Below are 19529 nucleotides of genomic sequence, written 5' to 3'. Positions count from 1 at the left end.
CTACAGCATCTAGCAGACATTAAGAGTTATTAGTAATAAATACGTAATGTAAATTTTTTTGTTACCTTTGATCGGCTCTCTGCCAAATAAAGATTTTTGCTACTAATCCACTAAAATAAGTTTATAAAATAATAGTTCTTGACAATAATAAAACACCTTAACTAGGTCGTTTTATCATTTAGCTCAATTAACCGTTTTTTATAAGTCTTATTTTTTTATAACAAGCATAGGTAATTAAAATTATATACAAACAATGCTTATCCAAATTCATTCTCGTGAAATTTTCCACGAATGATAAACAAATTCTTAGTATGCAGTTATTTCAGCTTCGAATTAAGGTTATGAGCAAAGCAATGATCCAACTCCATAACATAGTCAAAGAGTTCTTCCTTAGAGATTTCGGTTGTTTTAGATTTGCCATTTGCTATATCATTTCGTTTTTGATATTTAATTAATTAATAAGTCAATTTTAACTCCACTCACCGTTGGCAAAATTATTAAAAAGAAGGGAGTCGATTTAGGCGGGTGCTCGAAGATCTGATGCTAAAAAGCGGGCGGGATCCTTCTTTTAGTCCGTTATATATCTGCTGATGTCTTCATGGTGGTGTGATCGGTGTTAAGTATGTGTGTGCGTGTTGGTGCATGGTGTAGTGATGTGGAATGTATGGTATGTAGGTGTGGAATGTATGGTAAGTAGGTGTGGTGATGTGGATGTGAATTGGTGTAGTGTGACAGTGTCTTACGGTGAGGGGGGATTGAGTGGTCATTTAGCCATCCCGGCCCCCTAGGCAAATTATTAGCCCAGTAGTCGTCCAGCTGTTGCAACGTTGCCACAACGCTGCTCAGACCATTGGAACGACGTGGTTGCAGTCTAGGCTGTCGACGCCGTGGTGTTACAATCCACGGGTGTATCGCACGAGTTGAGGGTCGAGGTCCTGTTGCGCGGCTTCGCAAAGTAGGTGGCCGACCAACGTCGCGCCTCGAGGTGCGATGAAGTAGTGTGTGATGTGGTCTGCTGCAAATTTGGCACAGACCCGTGGACACACACTCTTGAGTCACCCCGGTTGGGTTTGCTCTGGACTCTTTAGCTGGGCTCTAAGCTACCGGAGGGGTCGGCAGGTCGCGGATAGCCGAACGGCCTGTAGTAGCAGGTCAGTTGCGAAATAAGTTAAAACGAATAAGCAATCCCCGACGATGAGCGGCAGGAGGGGAGGATGCGGTATAAAAAGCTAGCAGATCCGCTGAAGCTCCTGTGACTGTGGCGAATAGACACCGCCTCATAGAAATATGTGTCCCTCTCATCATGCATGGGCATGACGAGAAATATAAAAATCCAGGCGCGACGGACCCACAATTGGGCGGCTTCCTGGTCAGCGTATGTTCACCATGTTAGGTGCGGCTGTCAATATGAACAGACCGGTAAACGGCGCGGCGCACTGGGAGTCCCTCGAAATGCCGCCAGCAAGTTCTCTGCTGACGGGATGGAGAGGATGATGTGAGCTTGCTCTGCCGATGTGTCTGCCCCGGTGTGTATCAGTAACCAGCCCCTTCGTGGGAGTAGTAGCCTGCGTTGCCCGGGCGAGCGCCAGTCCGTCCGAGTTTCCCGGGACTGGTAAAGCGAAGGACATGCCTCAGGGAACTGGGGTAGGGGCAGTGTCTCCGAGGGTATACCCGTTCCTTTCTATTTCGGCCCGCCCCCCTGCACACGATGCGCTGGAAAACACACAAAGAATGGAGAATAACATGAGAAATAAAACAAATTCAAATAGCAGTAGCAATATATTCGGTATCATTGCGAATAGCAGCACAGGAAATGATAGCAGGATGCAAGAGAAAACCACAACTCAGAAAACACCAATCGTGGAAACAGACCCCTTTAAACGCGCACCAAAATTGGGCAGGTCCCCAGTCAAGACCCTCGGCATTGAGAAACCAGCGAGAGCGAGGTCGTCGCCACCAGCATTGTGCGATACCACGCCTCTGACGAAAGCGGTACAATCTTGTGGAGACTATATGACGGAACTAGGAGATGCCATCAAGAAGTTGATCGAAATTATACGTCCACCACAGCGTTCCATAAACAACAACATGAGGGACCTTCTTGGCTTGATATCCAAACTGCACGCAAGTGCTCAGGAGGAGCACAGTGAAAACAAGGAGACAAGTCCAAGTGTCCTCGCCATGCCAACAACTACCGAGGCGACACCAAAGAGGCCCCGAGACGAAATACAGCCGAAGCGAAGGACACCGCCAAAGAGAAATAAAATGTCTCACAAGGAAGCGCTGAATAAGCCTGAAGCATCTTTGAATAAGGATGCAAAGAGTGACTCCGCCAAGGGCATAGCGGAAGAAGTGAGCAAACAAAATGGTTGGATTACAGTCAAACGCAAGCCACTGAAAAAGACGCCACACAAACCGCCACCTCGTCCCGATGCCATAATCATTGAGACAACAGGTGATATGTCCTACAGCGAGATTTTAAGGACGGTCAGGACAAATGACACACTGCAGAAACTGGGAGAAAATGTGTCAAAAATTAGAAAGACGGCCAAAGGACAAATTTTGCTGGAACTAAAGGAGGCTCAAATAAAGACCACGGGAGATTTCAAGACTGAAATAGGGAAAGTGCTGGGAAATAACGCGCAGATAAAAGCACTAACCCATGAAACACTGGTAGAAATTCGAGACATGGACGAAATCACTAGCAAAGAGGACATAGCCGAGGCCATACGCAGTCAGATAATAGAGATGAAGCAGTTTGACACAAACTCGATTAGGAGCATCAGGGCGGCGTACCGAGGAACACAAACTGCGGTCATAAAACAAGCAATAAAAAAGAGTAAAGCATGCTGCTTCAAAGAACTTTGTGGAAAAATCGACGAAAATCCGTGGGGCGATGCTTACAAGATAGTAATGTCAAAATTCAAAGGCGGCAAAGGGCAAACACCGACCTGCCCCAAGCTATTGAAAATCATCGTGGAAACCCTATTCCCGTCACAGTCACAAGAAAACCTACAGGCTCAAGCAGAGGGACATGTTGAAATGGATGTCACAACAGTCAACGATGTGGATGTGGCTCAAGCGGCACAGAGATTTGGTAATGCTAAAGCGCCAGGCCTGGACGGCATCCCATACAAGGTCTTAAAGATTGCCATCAATCATAATGCGAAGCCATTTACAGAATTATTTACACATGGCTTCAGGAAAGGTGTTTTCCCGAAAATTTGGAAAAGGCAGCGACTTGTCTTATTACAGAAGCCTAATAAAACAACCGGCGAGCCCAACTCTTATCGACCTCTTTGCATGCTGGATACGCTTGGCAAAATACTAGAGCGAATTATCTGTGTACGATTAGAATCGCACTTAGAAAAAGAGTACCAGGGCCTCTCCGAAAATCAATACGGATTTCGGAAGCGGAAGTCTACCATCGACGCAATAAAAAAGGTCACTGATATCGCTAACAAGGCAATCGAAGGAAATAGATGGATGTATGGGACAAAGGAGTACTGCGCAGTGGTAACATTTGATGTACAAAATGCGTTTAACTCGGCTTATTAGCCTCATATAATAAGCGCCCTGGAACGTAAGGCAACACCGGCTTACCTAGTGAAAATTGTGAATTAAAAACCTGTCAGATCGACAGTTGCTGTACGATACCGATGACGGACCAAAAAAGTATACGGTATCGGGTGGAGTATCACAGGGTTCTGCGCTTGGCCCACTGTTGTGGAATGTACTCTACGACGGTGTGCTGTGCCTACCACTACCGAAGGAAGTGCAGATCATAGGATACGCGGATGACATTGCGGTAACAGTGGTAGCAAAGGAACTGGATCAAATCCAGAACCTATGTAATCAGACGGCAACAAAAATCAAAGATTGGCTCGCAGCAACAAACCTCCAGCTTGCGGGACAAAAAACTGAAGCAGTACTGATTACAAGCAGGAAGAAGCTGGAAGGCATCACCCTTAATATCGACGGCTATAGTAACACGACTAAGCAGTCATTGAAGTACCTAGGGGTACTTATTGACACTAGACTTAATTATAAGACCCACATTGACAAAGTCTGTGAAAAAGCGGCTCGGGTAGCGGCGGCACTAGCTAGGATAATGGCCAACATAGGGGGGCCAAGTCAGAATAGGCGTGAGCTATTGGCCAAGCTGAGCCAATCTATATTGATATACGCAGCGCCCATATGGGGACCAGCACTGCGGAATAAATCCTATGTCAAGAAGGCGAAATCCGTAATTCGACTCAGTGCCACTAGAGTCATCTGCGCATTCCGCACAGTATCTCACGAGGCAGCGGGGATCATAGCGGGTATTATACCACCGGACATATTGGCCATGGAAATAAAAAGAGTTTACGATAGATCCAAAAGTTTAGGAAGGCGACTAACAGTTGCAGAGCGGAAAGACGAAAGACAAATAAGCATCAATGAATGGCAGAAACGATGGGACACAGCAACGAAGGGAAGATGGACCCACAGGCTTATTGGAAGCGTGCAAGCATGGGTAGAAAGGAAGCATGCAGAAACGGATTTCTACCTGACGCAGTTTTTGACGGGGCACGGTTGTTTCAGAGAATACCTCCACAAATACGGCCATGATGAAAGTACTAATTGTTCCTTCTGTGACAGTAGCGGGAAAAACGCGCTGCACATTTTCTTCTCCTGCCCGAGGTATGTAAATGAGAGAGCAAATGTGGAGAAGCTAATAGAGGAGCGAGTGACGCCAGATAACATTGTGCGTCACATGATTAAGTCGAAACTGGTGTGGGATCGAGTGAGGATGTTTTCTGCGATAGTTCTGCAAGAACTTAGAAGGAAAGAGTGGCAACGGAGCGAAAGCAGAAGGATGATCGAGAGAGACGCCTGAAAGGAATGACTGACGAGCCAGATGGCTAAGCTTGGCCTCACGATGTAATGCCTAACGGCAGTTCCGTGGGCCGTTTACTAGCAATGATGATGGAGTTAAGGGTTTAGCATGTAGGCGCGTTGTTCCGCAAGTCTGGATGTTCGTGGTCCCGAATGAGGTGCACCATTAGCGGACAACTCGAATCGTGCATGTCGTGCGCAAAAATGACGATATCTTGGAAGATTCCCCCTCCGAACAAAAACAAAAAAAAAAAACACTCTTGAGTCCCATGCGTGTGCGATAGGCAGTTTAGACAGTGCCCGTGTGCCTGGGCAACCTGCTGTCGTTGCAACGGTCGCATACTTCTAAAAATCCCACAATGTTGTAGGCGATGTGGGCGCCGACAAATGGGACATCGTATACGACGTGCCTCTAAAGGAGGCGATGATAGCGTCGGTGAAGGTCGCGTGCCACCGCGAGGAACTGGTGCTGATATCGGTGTCGTTGCAGGGGCAGCTGCAGATCGGGGCGTTGGGGTAGTCCCCGTGCACGTTGGTAACCGACCGCACAGTTGGCGTGGGAGTAGTTGGCGTATCCACATCCATGTTAATCTGTATGAAAGAGTTGTTTAATTTTGCAGATTTGTCATATAAAGGATATGGATGATCGTGCCACGTTATGTGGCATGAATGGGTCATCGTATTGATTGACCATTTTTTTATTAGTTATTTGTTATTTTTAACGGTTATTAACGAGTTTTTCGATTTTTTGCTTCTTGATTTGATTATTTTATTGTATTGCGGTAGTATCGGTTGATTGTTTGCGATTTGCTGTGTCGCAATTATCGGCGGTTGGGAGAAAGCATAGCTTCACGAGCGGTCTGGTTAGCATTCCGCCTTGTGTACGAAGATCAACCACTCGTATGTGACCGTCGGAGCTGTAAAGTAGCTTTTCTATGCGCCCAAGCCGCCATTCGGTAGGGGGTAGACAATCATCATGGATGATGACACAATCTCCAAGTTTTGGTGCCTGTTGAGGAGTCTTCCAACGGTATCGTTTATGGAGATCCTTTAGGTATTCTTCTTTCCATCGACGGCTGAAATCGTGATGGAGAATTTTAATTCTTTCCCAGCGATTTAATAAGGATAGCGACTCCACGCCTGGCTCAGGTATGGCCAGAATGGGTGTTCCTTTGAGAAAGTGCCCTGGAGTTAAGGCTGTGAAATCGGAGGGATCTTGCAAAAGGAGCCTCTTGTAAGAGGTCGTGAATTGAGAACGGCTTCAATTCGAATTAATAATGTCGTGAATTCTTCGAAATTGAATTTGTAATTTCCAGCTACTTTTTTGAAGTGGAATTTAAAGCTTTTTACAGCTGATTCCCATAAACCACCCATATGAGGAGCGCTTGGGGGGATGAATTGCCAATTAATGCTTTGGGGCGCGTACTTTTGTACAATCTCAGGTGAGACTTGTTTGATAAAGTCCACATATTGTTTTTCGGTGGCTCTTTGAGCGAGTTAACGACATAGCCGCACACCGCATACAAATCTGCATACAATATGTAATATCTACACTTCACATACACATGGTACATATACATATGTACATACATATAAGTGATATTGCATATCACTAGCATAAATACACAAAATCGAAATAAGAATATGTAAACATATCTATCAGCTAAAACACATTGTTAAATATAAATACTAGAGATAAGAACACATAACAATAGAAATGCACTATGAATAACAACCTAAAGATAACAATAGAAACTAATAGTTTTATCTGTTAGTAAACAGATAACTATCGATACAGCTCAATAGTATAAATAGCACTAAGATTTATGTAAACTAGCCAGTCTTAAGAATACAAATAAAGAGTACACATTTCACTGCAGCTCAAAGGTATTTTTAATAACTCATATCGTGTAAACGATATTAACTGGGGGCTCAACCGGGATAGCAAATTTTTACTTGCTAAAGACAGGAACTCTGCGATCCTAAAGAAGGATAAAATTAAAATACCACGGGAAGTAGGACTTCCAGCACTAGATTTTTGAAAAAAGTGCTTAAAAATTCAAGAAAAATTTCCTGAAAAATCGGAATAACATCGTACTGGAATCGCGAAGCACACGACAAGCATTCAATTCATCACGTGTATCGTTGGACATAAACTCCGATATGACAACACAGAAGATCGCAAGCCTGAGAGCACAAATCGCTGCTCTAACCACAACGCTCACCGAAACCCAATAAAGAGTGAATTCCTTCGCAACTCACCCATCACCTAACGTCACAGTCACCAACCAAAACCAGGACTATACACCAAACATTACCGACGCATCACAAATCAACCTAGAAGTGTTCAAAACGTTACCAATATTTACAGGTGACGCGAACCACTATAGGTCATGGAGAAAACGTGCCTGGACACACATGGAGAACATCAAGGATTACGTTACTACACCCACATATTACACGGCACTCTCAATTGTACATTCAAAAATTCAAGGAGAAGCGGCCGATATTTTAATAAACCACGACACAAAATTCAATTTTTATTCAATAATAAACCGTCTTGATTACACCTATGCGGACCAGAGACCTCTGTATGTGTTGCTCGACGGAATGAAGGGATTAAAACAGGGAAAAAGGACCCTGGCAGAGTTCCATAGCGAAGTCAGCAAGTCACTTAATCTTGCACTCACTAAGATTGAGATGGACAGCTCAGGAAATCCCTCAGCTATAAAAGAATATGCGAACCAGGAAGCTGTACGGACATTCATTCTCGGTCTGAACAGCAAATATACCAGTGGCACCCTCTATAGCCACAATCCAAAGGACCTAGAAACCGCTTACGCTATCGCAAGTACGATATATCATGACAATATGAACTCACAATTCGACGTTCCACAATACAATCAGCACAGACAACATAATACATCACAGTATCAATACACAAGCAGAAGATATCACGAGGAACCACAAAGGTACAAACCTAACGTGCAGGTGCAATACAATCAAACTGCACCCCGCCAACAACACCAACCAATGGATGTAGATTCATCACAGCAGTACATGAGATCCACAAATTACAACAGGAATCATCCCCCATCACAACAAAACAGCTACGACCGCCAAACACAAGGACTGCCTCCAAATAACCCATTTCGAGGGGATTCACAGAAAAGAGAAAGAAATTCTTCTTCTCGAAACGTACCACAGAAGGTGCAACGTGTCAACCAAACACGCGACGAAGAATTAACATCGCTTGTACCAGAATATGAAAATGAGGAATACGAAACAGGCAGTGTATTTTTAGGCGCATGAACGATTTGCCGTGTCTGCAACGCCACTGCAGGGATACAGGCAAACTTATCAACATCCTAATCGATACCGGAGCAACGAACAATTATATTAGCACAAAGTGCAATATAGGTAAGCCAATTAAAATTAAGCCAGTAAAAGTGAAAACCCTTCATGGTTACTCCATAACCTAATCAAAAAAAATTATTACATTATTAGAGCATAATCTTACATTTTTTGAAACAGATGCATTAGAAGAATTTGATATGCTTCTGGGTGAACAGGGACTTAGAAAAATTAAAGCAGAGATCAACCTTTTCGAGTACAAGCTCAGTTATAAATATAGGGCCAAGAAACAAAGTGAATCTTTGCAAAAAATTAATTATACGGTTAATAGTGAAAATTATAGGGCAGAAATCGAAGAAATTATGCAAAAAATTGAAATCACAAACGAAGTGCTACCTTATACTACCGCGATACAAGCTACCATTAGGACGAACTCCGAAGATCCTATTTGGACCAAGCAATATCCGTACCCTATGTCAGATAGCGATTTCATTAACAAAGAAATTAACAAACTTTTAGAAAATGAAATAATTCAACCCAGCAAAAGTCCGTACAACTCTCCCATTTGGGCAGTCGCTAAAAAAGGTACCGATGAACAAGGGAAACCTAAGCGCAGAATGGTTGTAGACTTTCAAAAGCTAAACGCTCAAACTATTACAGATAGATACCCCATACCTGATGTGGCTATGACCATACAGAATTTAGGTAATGCAAAAGTATTTACAACTTTAGATTTAGAGTCTGGCTTCCATCAGATCCTTATTAAAGAATCTGACAGGGAAAAAACCGCCTTTAGTGTAAATGGAGCTAAATATGAATTCCTTCGTATGCCGTTCGGCCTGAAAAATGCTCCATCAATTTTTCAAAGATGTGTAGATGATATTTTGAGACCATATATCGGCAAGTTCGCATACGTTTATATAGACGACGTTCTCATTTATTCTTCCTCTCCCGAAGAACATATCGAGCACATCCGCATAATAATAAACGCGCTTCACCAGGCCAACATGAAGATCTCCAACGAGAAATCTCACTTTTTCCAGGACTCTGTAGAATATTTAGGTCATATAATTAAATATAACAGGATTACAGTTGATCCTTCAAAAATACAAACCATTAAAGATTTTCCTATTCCCATAACGCTTAAGGGACTCAGATCCTTCCTAGGCCTTGCGAGTTATTATCGAAAATTCATACAGAATTTCGCAGCCATAGTCAAGCCACTTACCACGTTCCTCAGAGGAGAGAACGGTGGCATATCCAAGAATCAAAGTGCAAAAATAAAAATCAGCTTAGACGAACGTGCACTAGAAGCAGTAAACAAAATCAAAGAAGAATTACAAGCCCAGGTTGAACTCTTCCAACCAAATTTTACCAAACCCTTCGAATTAACCACAGATGCTAGCAATTACGCTATAGGAGCCGTATTATCTCAAAACCAAAAACCCATATCATTTATTTCACGAACGCTCAGCGAAACAGAACACAATTACTCCACGAATGAGAAAGAGTTACTCGCGATTGTGTGGTCACTACAGAAACTACGTAATTACTTGTATGGTATAGCAGATTTAACAATTTACACTGACCATCAATCATTAATCTTTTCCATATCAGAAAAAACCCCAATACAAAATTAAAAAGATGGAAAAATTTCATTGAAGAATATGGTGCAAAACTCGTTTACAAACCCGGACATCAGAACGTTGTCGCTGATGCACTTTCTCGCCAGCAAATAAACAACACTGTAAATTCTGATGACTCCCAACATTCAGCACAAAGCTCCCCAACACAAAAACTCAAACGAGTAAAGAAGCCAATAAACTCCTTTAGAAATCAAATTATTGTGAATCAGTCAGATCAAAACTCCGCCGAAATATCGTCACAAAACATATTTTCTAACAGCCGACACACGCTTTTTTTTAACACAAAAACTGAATTACTAGACAGACTAAAAAATATAATTAGACCAAAGGTCACTAACGCACTTCTTATAGACGAACAAATATCATTTTACGTAGAAAACGAGATTATCAACACATTTCCGACTGTATCAATTGTACTAGCGCAAAAATTGGTAGACGACTTCACCGAAACCGAACAACAACAACGAATCATACAAGACACACACAGACATGCTCACAGAAACTACAAAAATAACGCACAGGAAATTTCGCTCAGATACTACTGGCCAAACATACGTGACGCTTGTAAAAAATAAGTACAGGACTGCGAAATTTGTCTCACAAATAAGTATGAACGCCGACCAAATAAACAACCAATAGGTTCAGCACCAATACCGAACAAAGTAGGCGAATACATACACTTAGATTTATTTTTTATGAACAATAATATATACATTAGTTCAACCGACAAATACTCAAAATTCTGCCATTTAAGACAAATACCATCAAAAAAGGACACATACAAATACGTTGACGAAATACTATCGCAAATATACCCAAACGCAAAGTTTGTAATGACTGATAACGAGTCAACACTTACTGGCATATGTGCACAACAAATATACAGGCGGCTACAAATAACGCATACCAAAACTCCAGCCTATCATTCGACAACAAACGGGCAAGTTGAACGGACGCATAGCACGATAATTGAACTCGCGAAAAATTTGGCACATGAACACAGTTCGGCACCTGATGAACAGATATTCGAAGCAGTCCGACAATACAACAAAACAATCCATTCGGTAACCAACGAGAAACCCGAGGACATATTTTTCAATCAACGAGAGTATCCTGACATCAAGGAGTGTCTTCAAAAAAACCAAGAGAGAGTTTTGCGATCCCATAACCGCAATCGCAAACAACTGACCTATAAAGAAGGAGACGTAATATATTCCAAGACGCACAGAAGGAACAAAAACGTAAAAAAATACGCGAAACACATAGTTAAAGAAGATAACGGTAAGACAATAACAACCAATAAAAGAGTTATTATACATAAGGACAATATCAGAGTAAAGGCATGTACGGAATAATATTTATCTCACTTTTCTCTATAGTACTTTGCGATAGTATAATAGATTTAACCGATAGGAAATATGTACTTGTAGAAACAGATCCTGTTTACATATATCAGGACACAGCTTTCTTATATCACATATCTAACCTTACAAAAATAATCGCGCCGTACGAAAATATAATGAAATCATCATACAATCTAGAAAACCAACCTGAAACTCAAATATTGGTGAACAAAATAAAATCTCTGAAAAATCAACTCATCCCTAATATCTATAGACCCAAAAGATCACTTAACTTCCTTGGTTCCATGTTAAAATTCATCACTGGCACACCAGACCACGATGACCTTGTAGAAATCAAAACTTCACTTAATATGCTAATAGAAAATAATAATAAGCAAAGAACAATTAATTCACAGTTCGAAAGAATACTCGAAACCCTTGATCCCAAAGCAATAACCGAAAAAATTATTATATCAGAAGTTTATAATGAACTCCAATCAATAACGAACACTATAAATTTTGCAAAAACTAATAATTTTTACTCTGGCACACTAAATTTAAAAGATGTATATGATTTAATAAAGCATGAAAAGTTGGATCTTCCATTAATTAATATATTAGAGTATGCAGACATTCATATCTGTTACCTACAAGAAGCAATTATAACCATATACAAATATCCTATCCTCGAAACTAAATGCAGCCTATTTAATGTATACTCTTTAGCACATAAGCATGGTAAAATTAATTTAGACCTTAAGATCGCAAAATGTAACAATTATCAAAGAGTATCTAAATGTAAAAATTATATGAGTACCTTTATTTGTAAATCAGAACCCTCTGACAATTGTACTATAAAAATATTAGAAGACAAATCAGCCCAATGCGATACAATCCATGAAAACAATGCTCCACTCCACATCTTAGAGAATGGATATATTTTGAGAGATTACCAGCATACTTGGAACAACATACATATATCAGGCCCTCAATTGATACATTTTAATGAATCCACAAACATCGATAATATCACGTACTACAATCATCAAGGACAACTCAGAGAAATCATACACAATCAACACAGCGAAAAATTTGAAGTACTCTGTATCCTTTCCTCAAATTCAATCTACAAATTCAGTAATATCCAAAAACTCTCAACATTTTTGATACCTATTGAAGAAAACCCAGTACAGCTGACGTTCTTTATCATAATGAGATTCCTTACTTTAGTAGTCATTACTTATGGTATTGTAAATCTCTGCCGATACCACGAAAATAGAAAAGCACTTAACAGACAAAGGCAAATTGACGAGTTATACGAAATCGAAATGAACCGTCTTCAACAGCAACTCGTAGCAGCAGCGTAGAAGCAGCGTAGCGAGGACGCTCCGTTTTAAGAGGGAGGGGAGTTAACGACATAGCCACACACCGCATACATATCTGCATACAATATGTGATATCTACACTTCACATACACATCGTACATATACATATGTACATACATATAAGTGATATTGCATATCACTAGCATAAATACACAAAATCGAAATAAGAATATGTAAACATATCTATCAGCTAACACACATTGTTAAATATAAATACTAGAGATAAGAACACATAACAATAGAAATGCACTATGAATAACAACCTAAAGATAACAATAGAAACTAATAGTTTTATCTGTTAGTAAACAGATAACTATCGATACAGCTCAATAGTATAAATAGCACTAAGATTTATGTAAACTAGCCAGTCTTAAGAATACAAATAAAGAGTACACATTTCACTGCAGCTCAAAGGTATTTTTTATAACTCATATCGTGTAAACGATATTAACTAGCGCCGATAAATGTTTTACCATTATCTTTGATGGAAAGCCGCGTCGACCGACGAAGCGGGCAAATGCCGCAAGGAGAGCCTCCTTCGTCGGATTAGTACAAAGCTCAAGGTGCACTGCTTTTGTCGTAAAACAGACAAAAACAGCCATATAGCCTTTCATCAGAGTGGGAGACTTTAACATGGACGCCTTTATTTGAAAAGGCCCAGCAAAATCGACACCTGTGATGGAGAAAGGCAGAGCAAAGTTGCAGCGTTCCGGAGGAAGTGCTGCCATAATCTGTGTTCGCATCTTTTGTTTGTGCGTGGTACAGATTTTGCACAAGAAAATGCACTTCTTTATTTGGGGCTTAAGTCGGGGAATGTAAAATTCCTGGCAGACCATATGTTGCATGAGGCGATGTTCGGCATGAAGCATTAATATGTGGATAAAATTGATGAGTAATGTGGCAAGTCGAGACTTCTCTGGTACAATTATGGGATGGCGTTCGTTATACGTTAGGCTTGAATTGGCAAGCCGACCATTCACACGAAGAAGACCTTTCGTGTCGAGGAATAGGTTGAGAACTAAGAGGGGACTTCTCTTGTCAATAGGTTTTGATTCTTTCAATAGTGATATATCGCTGAAGTGGCGCGCTTGAGTATATGCGATAAGAGCGACCTTTGCCTTTTGTAAGTCTAGGTGCGTCACTGGGAATATAATGAAGTTACTCCCTTAAGTTTAATTTTGAGTCGCTCTATAAACTTTAGCATATAAGCGATTACTCTGAGGGCTCGTGGGAGGATGTCAGTATCATCCACTGTTGTGTGAAAAGAGTCGATTTTTCGACTTTCTGGGGCAATTATATTGCGCATGGGCGATTGTGGCCAAGAATCGGGAGATTCTGTTAACCATCGGGGGCCATTCCACCAGAGGGTGGTGGTGGCAAGATGCAGGGGTTTGCATCCGCTTGTACCTAGATCCGCAGGATTGTCAGCACTGGCTACATGTCGCCAAGTGGCTGATCCTACTAGGTCAAGGTTTTGAGACGTTCGATTGGAAATATACGTCTTCCATGCATGTGGGGGTTTTTCTAACCAGGCTAGTACGATTTCAGAATCGGACCACAGATATGGTTTGTATTTTGCCATGTTTAAATGCATTCGCACCATGGATACTAGTTTGGCTAGTAGATGCGCTCTACGTAGTTCAAGTCGTGGAAGACTTATTGTTTTTAACGGATCTACTTTTGATTTTGCTACTAGTAAGTGGCTTGTGGTCGCAATGTCGCTTTGTGTGCGAACATATATATATATAGTTACGCAATATGCCTTTTCAGAAGCCGTGTAGTTCGACTTTGGCTCTGGGGCATAATTTACCCATCGTGGGATTTGTACTTGCGAGATATCGTTTAGATTGTTTGCAAACTGGGACCACTTTTCTAAACGAAGTGGTTTTACTTGTTCGTCCCAGTCTATTCCATCTAGCCATAATTCTTGTATTAGAATTTTGGCTTGTATCATAACTGGCGAAAGCCATCCTGCGGGGTCGAAAAGTTTCGCCACAGAGGATAGTATTTGTCGCTTCGTTATGGCGGATAATGCAGATATTGCCTCTGTAGTGTATGAAAACTGGTCAGATATCGCATTCCATTGGATTCCCAGAGTTCTTGTTGTACTTTCCTTTTCGAATTTAAAGAAATTAGAAAGATATTAGGGTGGTTCGCCGTTATCTTTTTTAACGGAAACCTTGCGGTTTTGAGGGCTTGTGTCACTTGAGCTAGTGACTCGTATGCTTGTGAAAGAGTATTACTTTCAGACAGGATATCGTCTACATACGTTTGAGTTTTTAATTCGAATTAAGTTTCTTAAATACGCGGATTTAGGTTTTTATAATTACTGGTCGTATTTTTTTTTTAATTTATTACCAATCGAACTTGTATTTATTTATCGTTTTTATGTCCTTATGAAGGGGTATGTAGGTACACCCTAATGCGTGGGCTTGTAGATATGTATTTATGTACTTGAGCAATTGAGAGCTTGTTAAAGAGATCAATGCACTTTATACCTAGGTGTACACGAATTATTGTGCTGAAATGTTTGTGCGCAATCTTGCTTGTGTTTGTTTGCCAAAGAACAAGGGGTATTGCTGGATATTTGCCAAAATGGACTTTGAAGAAATTTTTATTTGAGAATGTTTTTATATTATTTTATTTAGCTGTCTGTTAACAAAAAAATTTTTTTTTTGCATTATTGAATTATTTATTTATTTGTTACTAAGATTCAACCGCACCGTTCAATTAGTTTTAAAATGATCGATATTTAAACGATTAAATTTAATAAAAATATGTATTTGTACCCACTGTATATGGGTTATGTGAGCATAGGCAGACCGTATGCCGTATGTACAAGTGTGCATATGTATGACTGTACACGCGTGATATTTTTCGGCGTGAGAGAAGAATGTGGAGAAAAGTAAAAATTGTAATACGCAGGTATTTTACCGACTGCGCTTATGTTACTATATGTAAAAATATAAGTGAATGTTTAGGTATAAGATTTATCGGCAAATGCAATTTGCATATTGTTTGCCGATTGAATGTATATATATGTATGTTTGTATATTTGTCTTTTTGCTGTAATTGTTATTGTGCCTTTAGCTTACTTTTTGTTACGCAGTCCTGCTTATTGCTTTATTAAGCCTAAGGGGTACTGCCGGAAACTCGCCTCAAGTGGGTTTTGGGGAGAATGTATTTGTTTTTTCTTTTTGAGGGTTTTTTGTGTATGTCCTTTATTTCTTGACGCCAGCTGTTGCCTGTTGTGCAGCTCTCTCCCTGTGTTTTGGCTCTATATGTATATTTTATTGTTAATTTCGCGCCCGTTTTTGATTAATATTTTTTTTTATATTTTTGGGTTTCGCGCCCGTTTGTTTTTGTGTTTAAGTATTTGATTTTATGTTTTTGGTTTTTGACACATTAAATGTGTTTTGCCGTTTTTCCACTTTTTTGTTATATATGAACGTGTATGTGTACGAACATATGTTGGGTCACTGAACTCTCGACTTCACTTTGTATGTATGTATGTACATATATATATATATATCCATATTTTTTCTTTATATACACATATAACAATTATATATTTCTATATATGACTGCACTTTCTGGGTTTGGTTCTTGTTTTTTTCTTTTCCAATAGCTGTCACATCACCGTTTTTTTTTTTTTGGTTTTTGTTTGGTTCCCTTTTTGGCACTGCACCTTTTTTTTTTTTAATTTTTTTTTTAATATTATTGAAGAGGCGAAAATAAAAATGAATACTGCCGACGAAGATCTACTTGAAAGCTATGAAAACCGTATTGAAAGGATGTGGATCTTCATAGAAAAATATATAGACGAATTGACCATCAAATACAGCACTCCTTATATCAATGTTGAAATAGAAGATTTATCTTGTGAAGTCATGGACATAGTGCGAATGTTAAAGAAACAAAAAACAATAAATTTAAAGAAAACAGAAGACAAATTGGAACTGCCAAAGATAGAATTACCAAAGTTCTCTGGTGAATTACGAGAATGGCAACAATTTAAAGAGCTTTTTGAGGAGTATGTTCATGATAATAAAGACATTAGTGACTCCAAAAAGCTGAGCTATTTAAAAACATGTCTGCAAGGAGATGCCAGACAAATGGTTAGTCACCTGATAATAGGATCAGGTGCAAATTACAATACCGCCTGGGAGTTGTTGGTACGCAGGAATGATAACACGCGCAAACAGTTTAACGACAATTTAGAGAAGCTGGTAGAGTTACCAATGCTGACAGATAAATCAGCGTATAAAATGAAAAAGTTTTTGGACGCCGCGAATGAAAGCGTCGCCATAATCAAGAAAAAAGGAACGTTAGAGAACGTATTAGCATAACTAGTGTTAAGAAAATTTTCTAAACAGTTACTTCAAGAGTATGAAAACACCATTCGAAACCCGACTGAAATACAAAATTTGTCGGATGCAATTTCATTCCTGGAGCACCAATACAATACTCAGAATTCCATGCAAGAATCAAATAAACATTTTTTTCGAGGTGTAAACTGGCAACAACAAAACAGATTATATAATTTGCCTACAGAAACAAAGAAACAAACAGGAACGATAAGGTCTCGAAAAAATTGTAGTTACTGCAAAATGGCAGGACATGAAATAACTCGATGCGAAAGGTATCAAAAATTAAATGTCGAACGTCGAATAGAAGTAGTGCGCAAGAATCAGCTATGTTTTAGATGCTTAGGACAACACGCAACAAAAACTTGCTACAGAGCATGGCAATGCATGGTATGCGACAAATCACAAAATACGTTGCTGCATGAAGATAAGCCAAGTACGCAAAAAATATCGTCAAATATGACTAAGCAGAAAAAAGCGGAGACATTTTTAGCAACCGCTATCATAAAAGTGAGAACACCAAAAGGAGTCTTAGAACTACGGGCTTTAATAGACAGTGGTTCGCAGAAAACGCTTATTTCTGAGGAAGCAGTTCAGATGTTAGGATTACCGAAAGTAAAGGTAACAACTGAGATAAGCGGCGTTTCAGCAGAATGCGTAGAAGTCTCGCGTCACAAAGTAAATCTGGAAATAAGACCCAGATTTATTAGTAAGTTTGTAGCAGAAACAGAAGCCTTGGTGTTATCCAAATTACACAAAGCACTTCCAATAAAAAGCTTTGAAAAGAAGGCGTATATATGGAAAAACAAATTACTAGGAGATCCAAATTTCAATAAACCAAGTCGCATAGATGTAGTAATTGGAGCTGACGTATATCTAAAGATAATTAAAGAGGGTATACTAAAAGCTAATGGATTATTAGGTCAATCAACAATGTTGAGTTGGATTGTGTCTGGTAATATTGAAACATCCAGAAGCAAAGAAGTAATAGCAGCAATGACAACACATAAACTAGATGAATTAGAAAGATTCTGGGAAATGGAAAAGGATGAATAAGAACCTAAACCAGAAGATGACATATGCGAGCAGAATTATATAAATACGACAACACGTGATTTAGCAGATGGACGATTTATAGTAGCCATTCCATTTAAAAAGGAGAAAGAGCTTGGAGAGTCTAGGAAGACAGCGGTTGTACGACTTATCAGTATGGAAAAGAGATTTGATACGAGAAAATATCTAATTTACAACTTCGGTTTAGATGCATACATTTTGTTGCAACAAGCAGAATTGAATAGGTGTGATACAAGCTTAGACAACAATTACATATGCAAAGGAAACTGGCCATGGAATCCATCTTCAGACCAGTCATGTGAAATCTCGGTATTACGTGGCATGACAACAAAGAACTGTCTCTTCAAAAAGGGCCATTGGACTAGCTATTGGATAAAACTCCAAACTGGTAATAGTTGGCTTTACAATATATTTTCAGATGGAACTATAGACGTAGAATGCAGCAAATCAAAAGAATTTTTCAACATACCAGCGAAGGGCATAATGGAATTAGGAGAAGGATGCACTGGCCGCAACAAGGGAGTTACTCTTGCGGCTCCACAACATTATCACACGCAAAAGTTAATTGAGGCACCTGTAAATCAACCGATGATGGAAGTAAATGAAGTACCCATCCCTCAAGTAATTGCCCAACCAGAGACCTTAAGTACAAGTCTAAAGAACATCAAGGAGTTACAAAACATAGTAAAAAAAATCAGGAAAGAAAACATAGAATTAAAGGAAATCAAAATACATCATGTTACCGGACACGTATCATTGGTGCTTTTTATAATCGGCGTACTAGTAGCAATCATCATTTATTATCGACTAAAAACCAGGCAGCGATTACAAGCCGCGGTCACTTTTCCAAGAGTCACTTTAGCCGCCCGGGAGAATGTTCAAAATTGAACATGTGCGTTGGGACCAAAAGGGCCCACTTATACGGCGGGCAGCAAATTTAGGTTTATTATTTTACAATATAAGATAAGATAAGAAATATGTAAGAATAAATACAGTCCACTATCATATCATAAATATGTATGTCCAAATATATTTACATACATACATAAACAAAGTCATAAATAAAACTTGTAACAAGTGCACATGTGCACTTAAAAACAATTCCATAACATGCAGCATAATCAATGTGCTACATACATACGGACATACACACACACACATGTATTGAGTTGTACTTAAAAACAACCCTAAGCGATACATTTCATAAAATAAAATTAGAATGAAATATTTCTCATAAAAGACTTGTCTATCATTTATTTTCCCCACCCGTGGTAAAAGATATTTGACATAGCTTGTCTTAAACATTAGTAATAAATACGTAATGAAAATTTTTTTGTTATCTTTGATCGGCTCTTCTGCCAAATAAAGATTTTTGCCGATAATATACATATACACTAAAATAAGCATATATAAAATAATAGTTCTTGACAATAGTAAAACAATTAAGTAAGGTCGTTTTATCATTTAGCTCAATTAACCGTC

General features: G+C 39.5%; 1 protein-coding gene across 1 annotated transcript; it reads left to right on the top strand.

The window, feature by feature from the left end:
- The first annotated feature begins 1731 nt into the window (after positions 1-1731).
- Positions 1732-5398, top strand: LOC138855762 (uncharacterized). The gene is made up of 3 exons (XM_070105712.1): positions 1732-3097; positions 3636-3851; positions 5247-5398. The coding sequence occupies exons 1-3, from the start codon at positions 1732-1734 to the stop codon at positions 5396-5398; spliced, it is 1734 nt and encodes a 577-aa protein (XP_069961813.1).
- The last annotated feature ends 14131 nt before the right edge of the window (positions 5399-19529 follow it).

This window comes from Bactrocera oleae, chromosome 2 (assembly GCF_042242935.1).
Source record: "Bactrocera oleae isolate idBacOlea1 chromosome 2, idBacOlea1, whole genome shotgun sequence".
Taxonomy (NCBI): Eukaryota; Metazoa; Arthropoda; class Insecta; order Diptera; family Tephritidae; genus Bactrocera; species Bactrocera oleae.
The sequence above is the reverse complement of the archived record's forward strand: the minus strand, read 5'-3'. Positions and strand labels throughout refer to the sequence as shown.

Coding starts and splice junctions, on each gene's coding strand:
- LOC138855762 (XM_070105712.1), top strand. CDS start 1,732: ATGGAGAATAACATGAGAAATAAAACAAATTCAAATAGCAGTAGCAAT. Junction 3,098..3,635: donor TCAAGCGGCACAGAGATTTG/GTAATGCTAAAG, acceptor AAAACCTGTCAG/ATCGACAGTTGCTGTACGAT. Junction 3,852..5,246: donor GGATCAAATCCAGAACCTAT/GTAATCAGACGG, acceptor ACAATGTTGTAG/GCGATGTGGGCGCCGACAAA.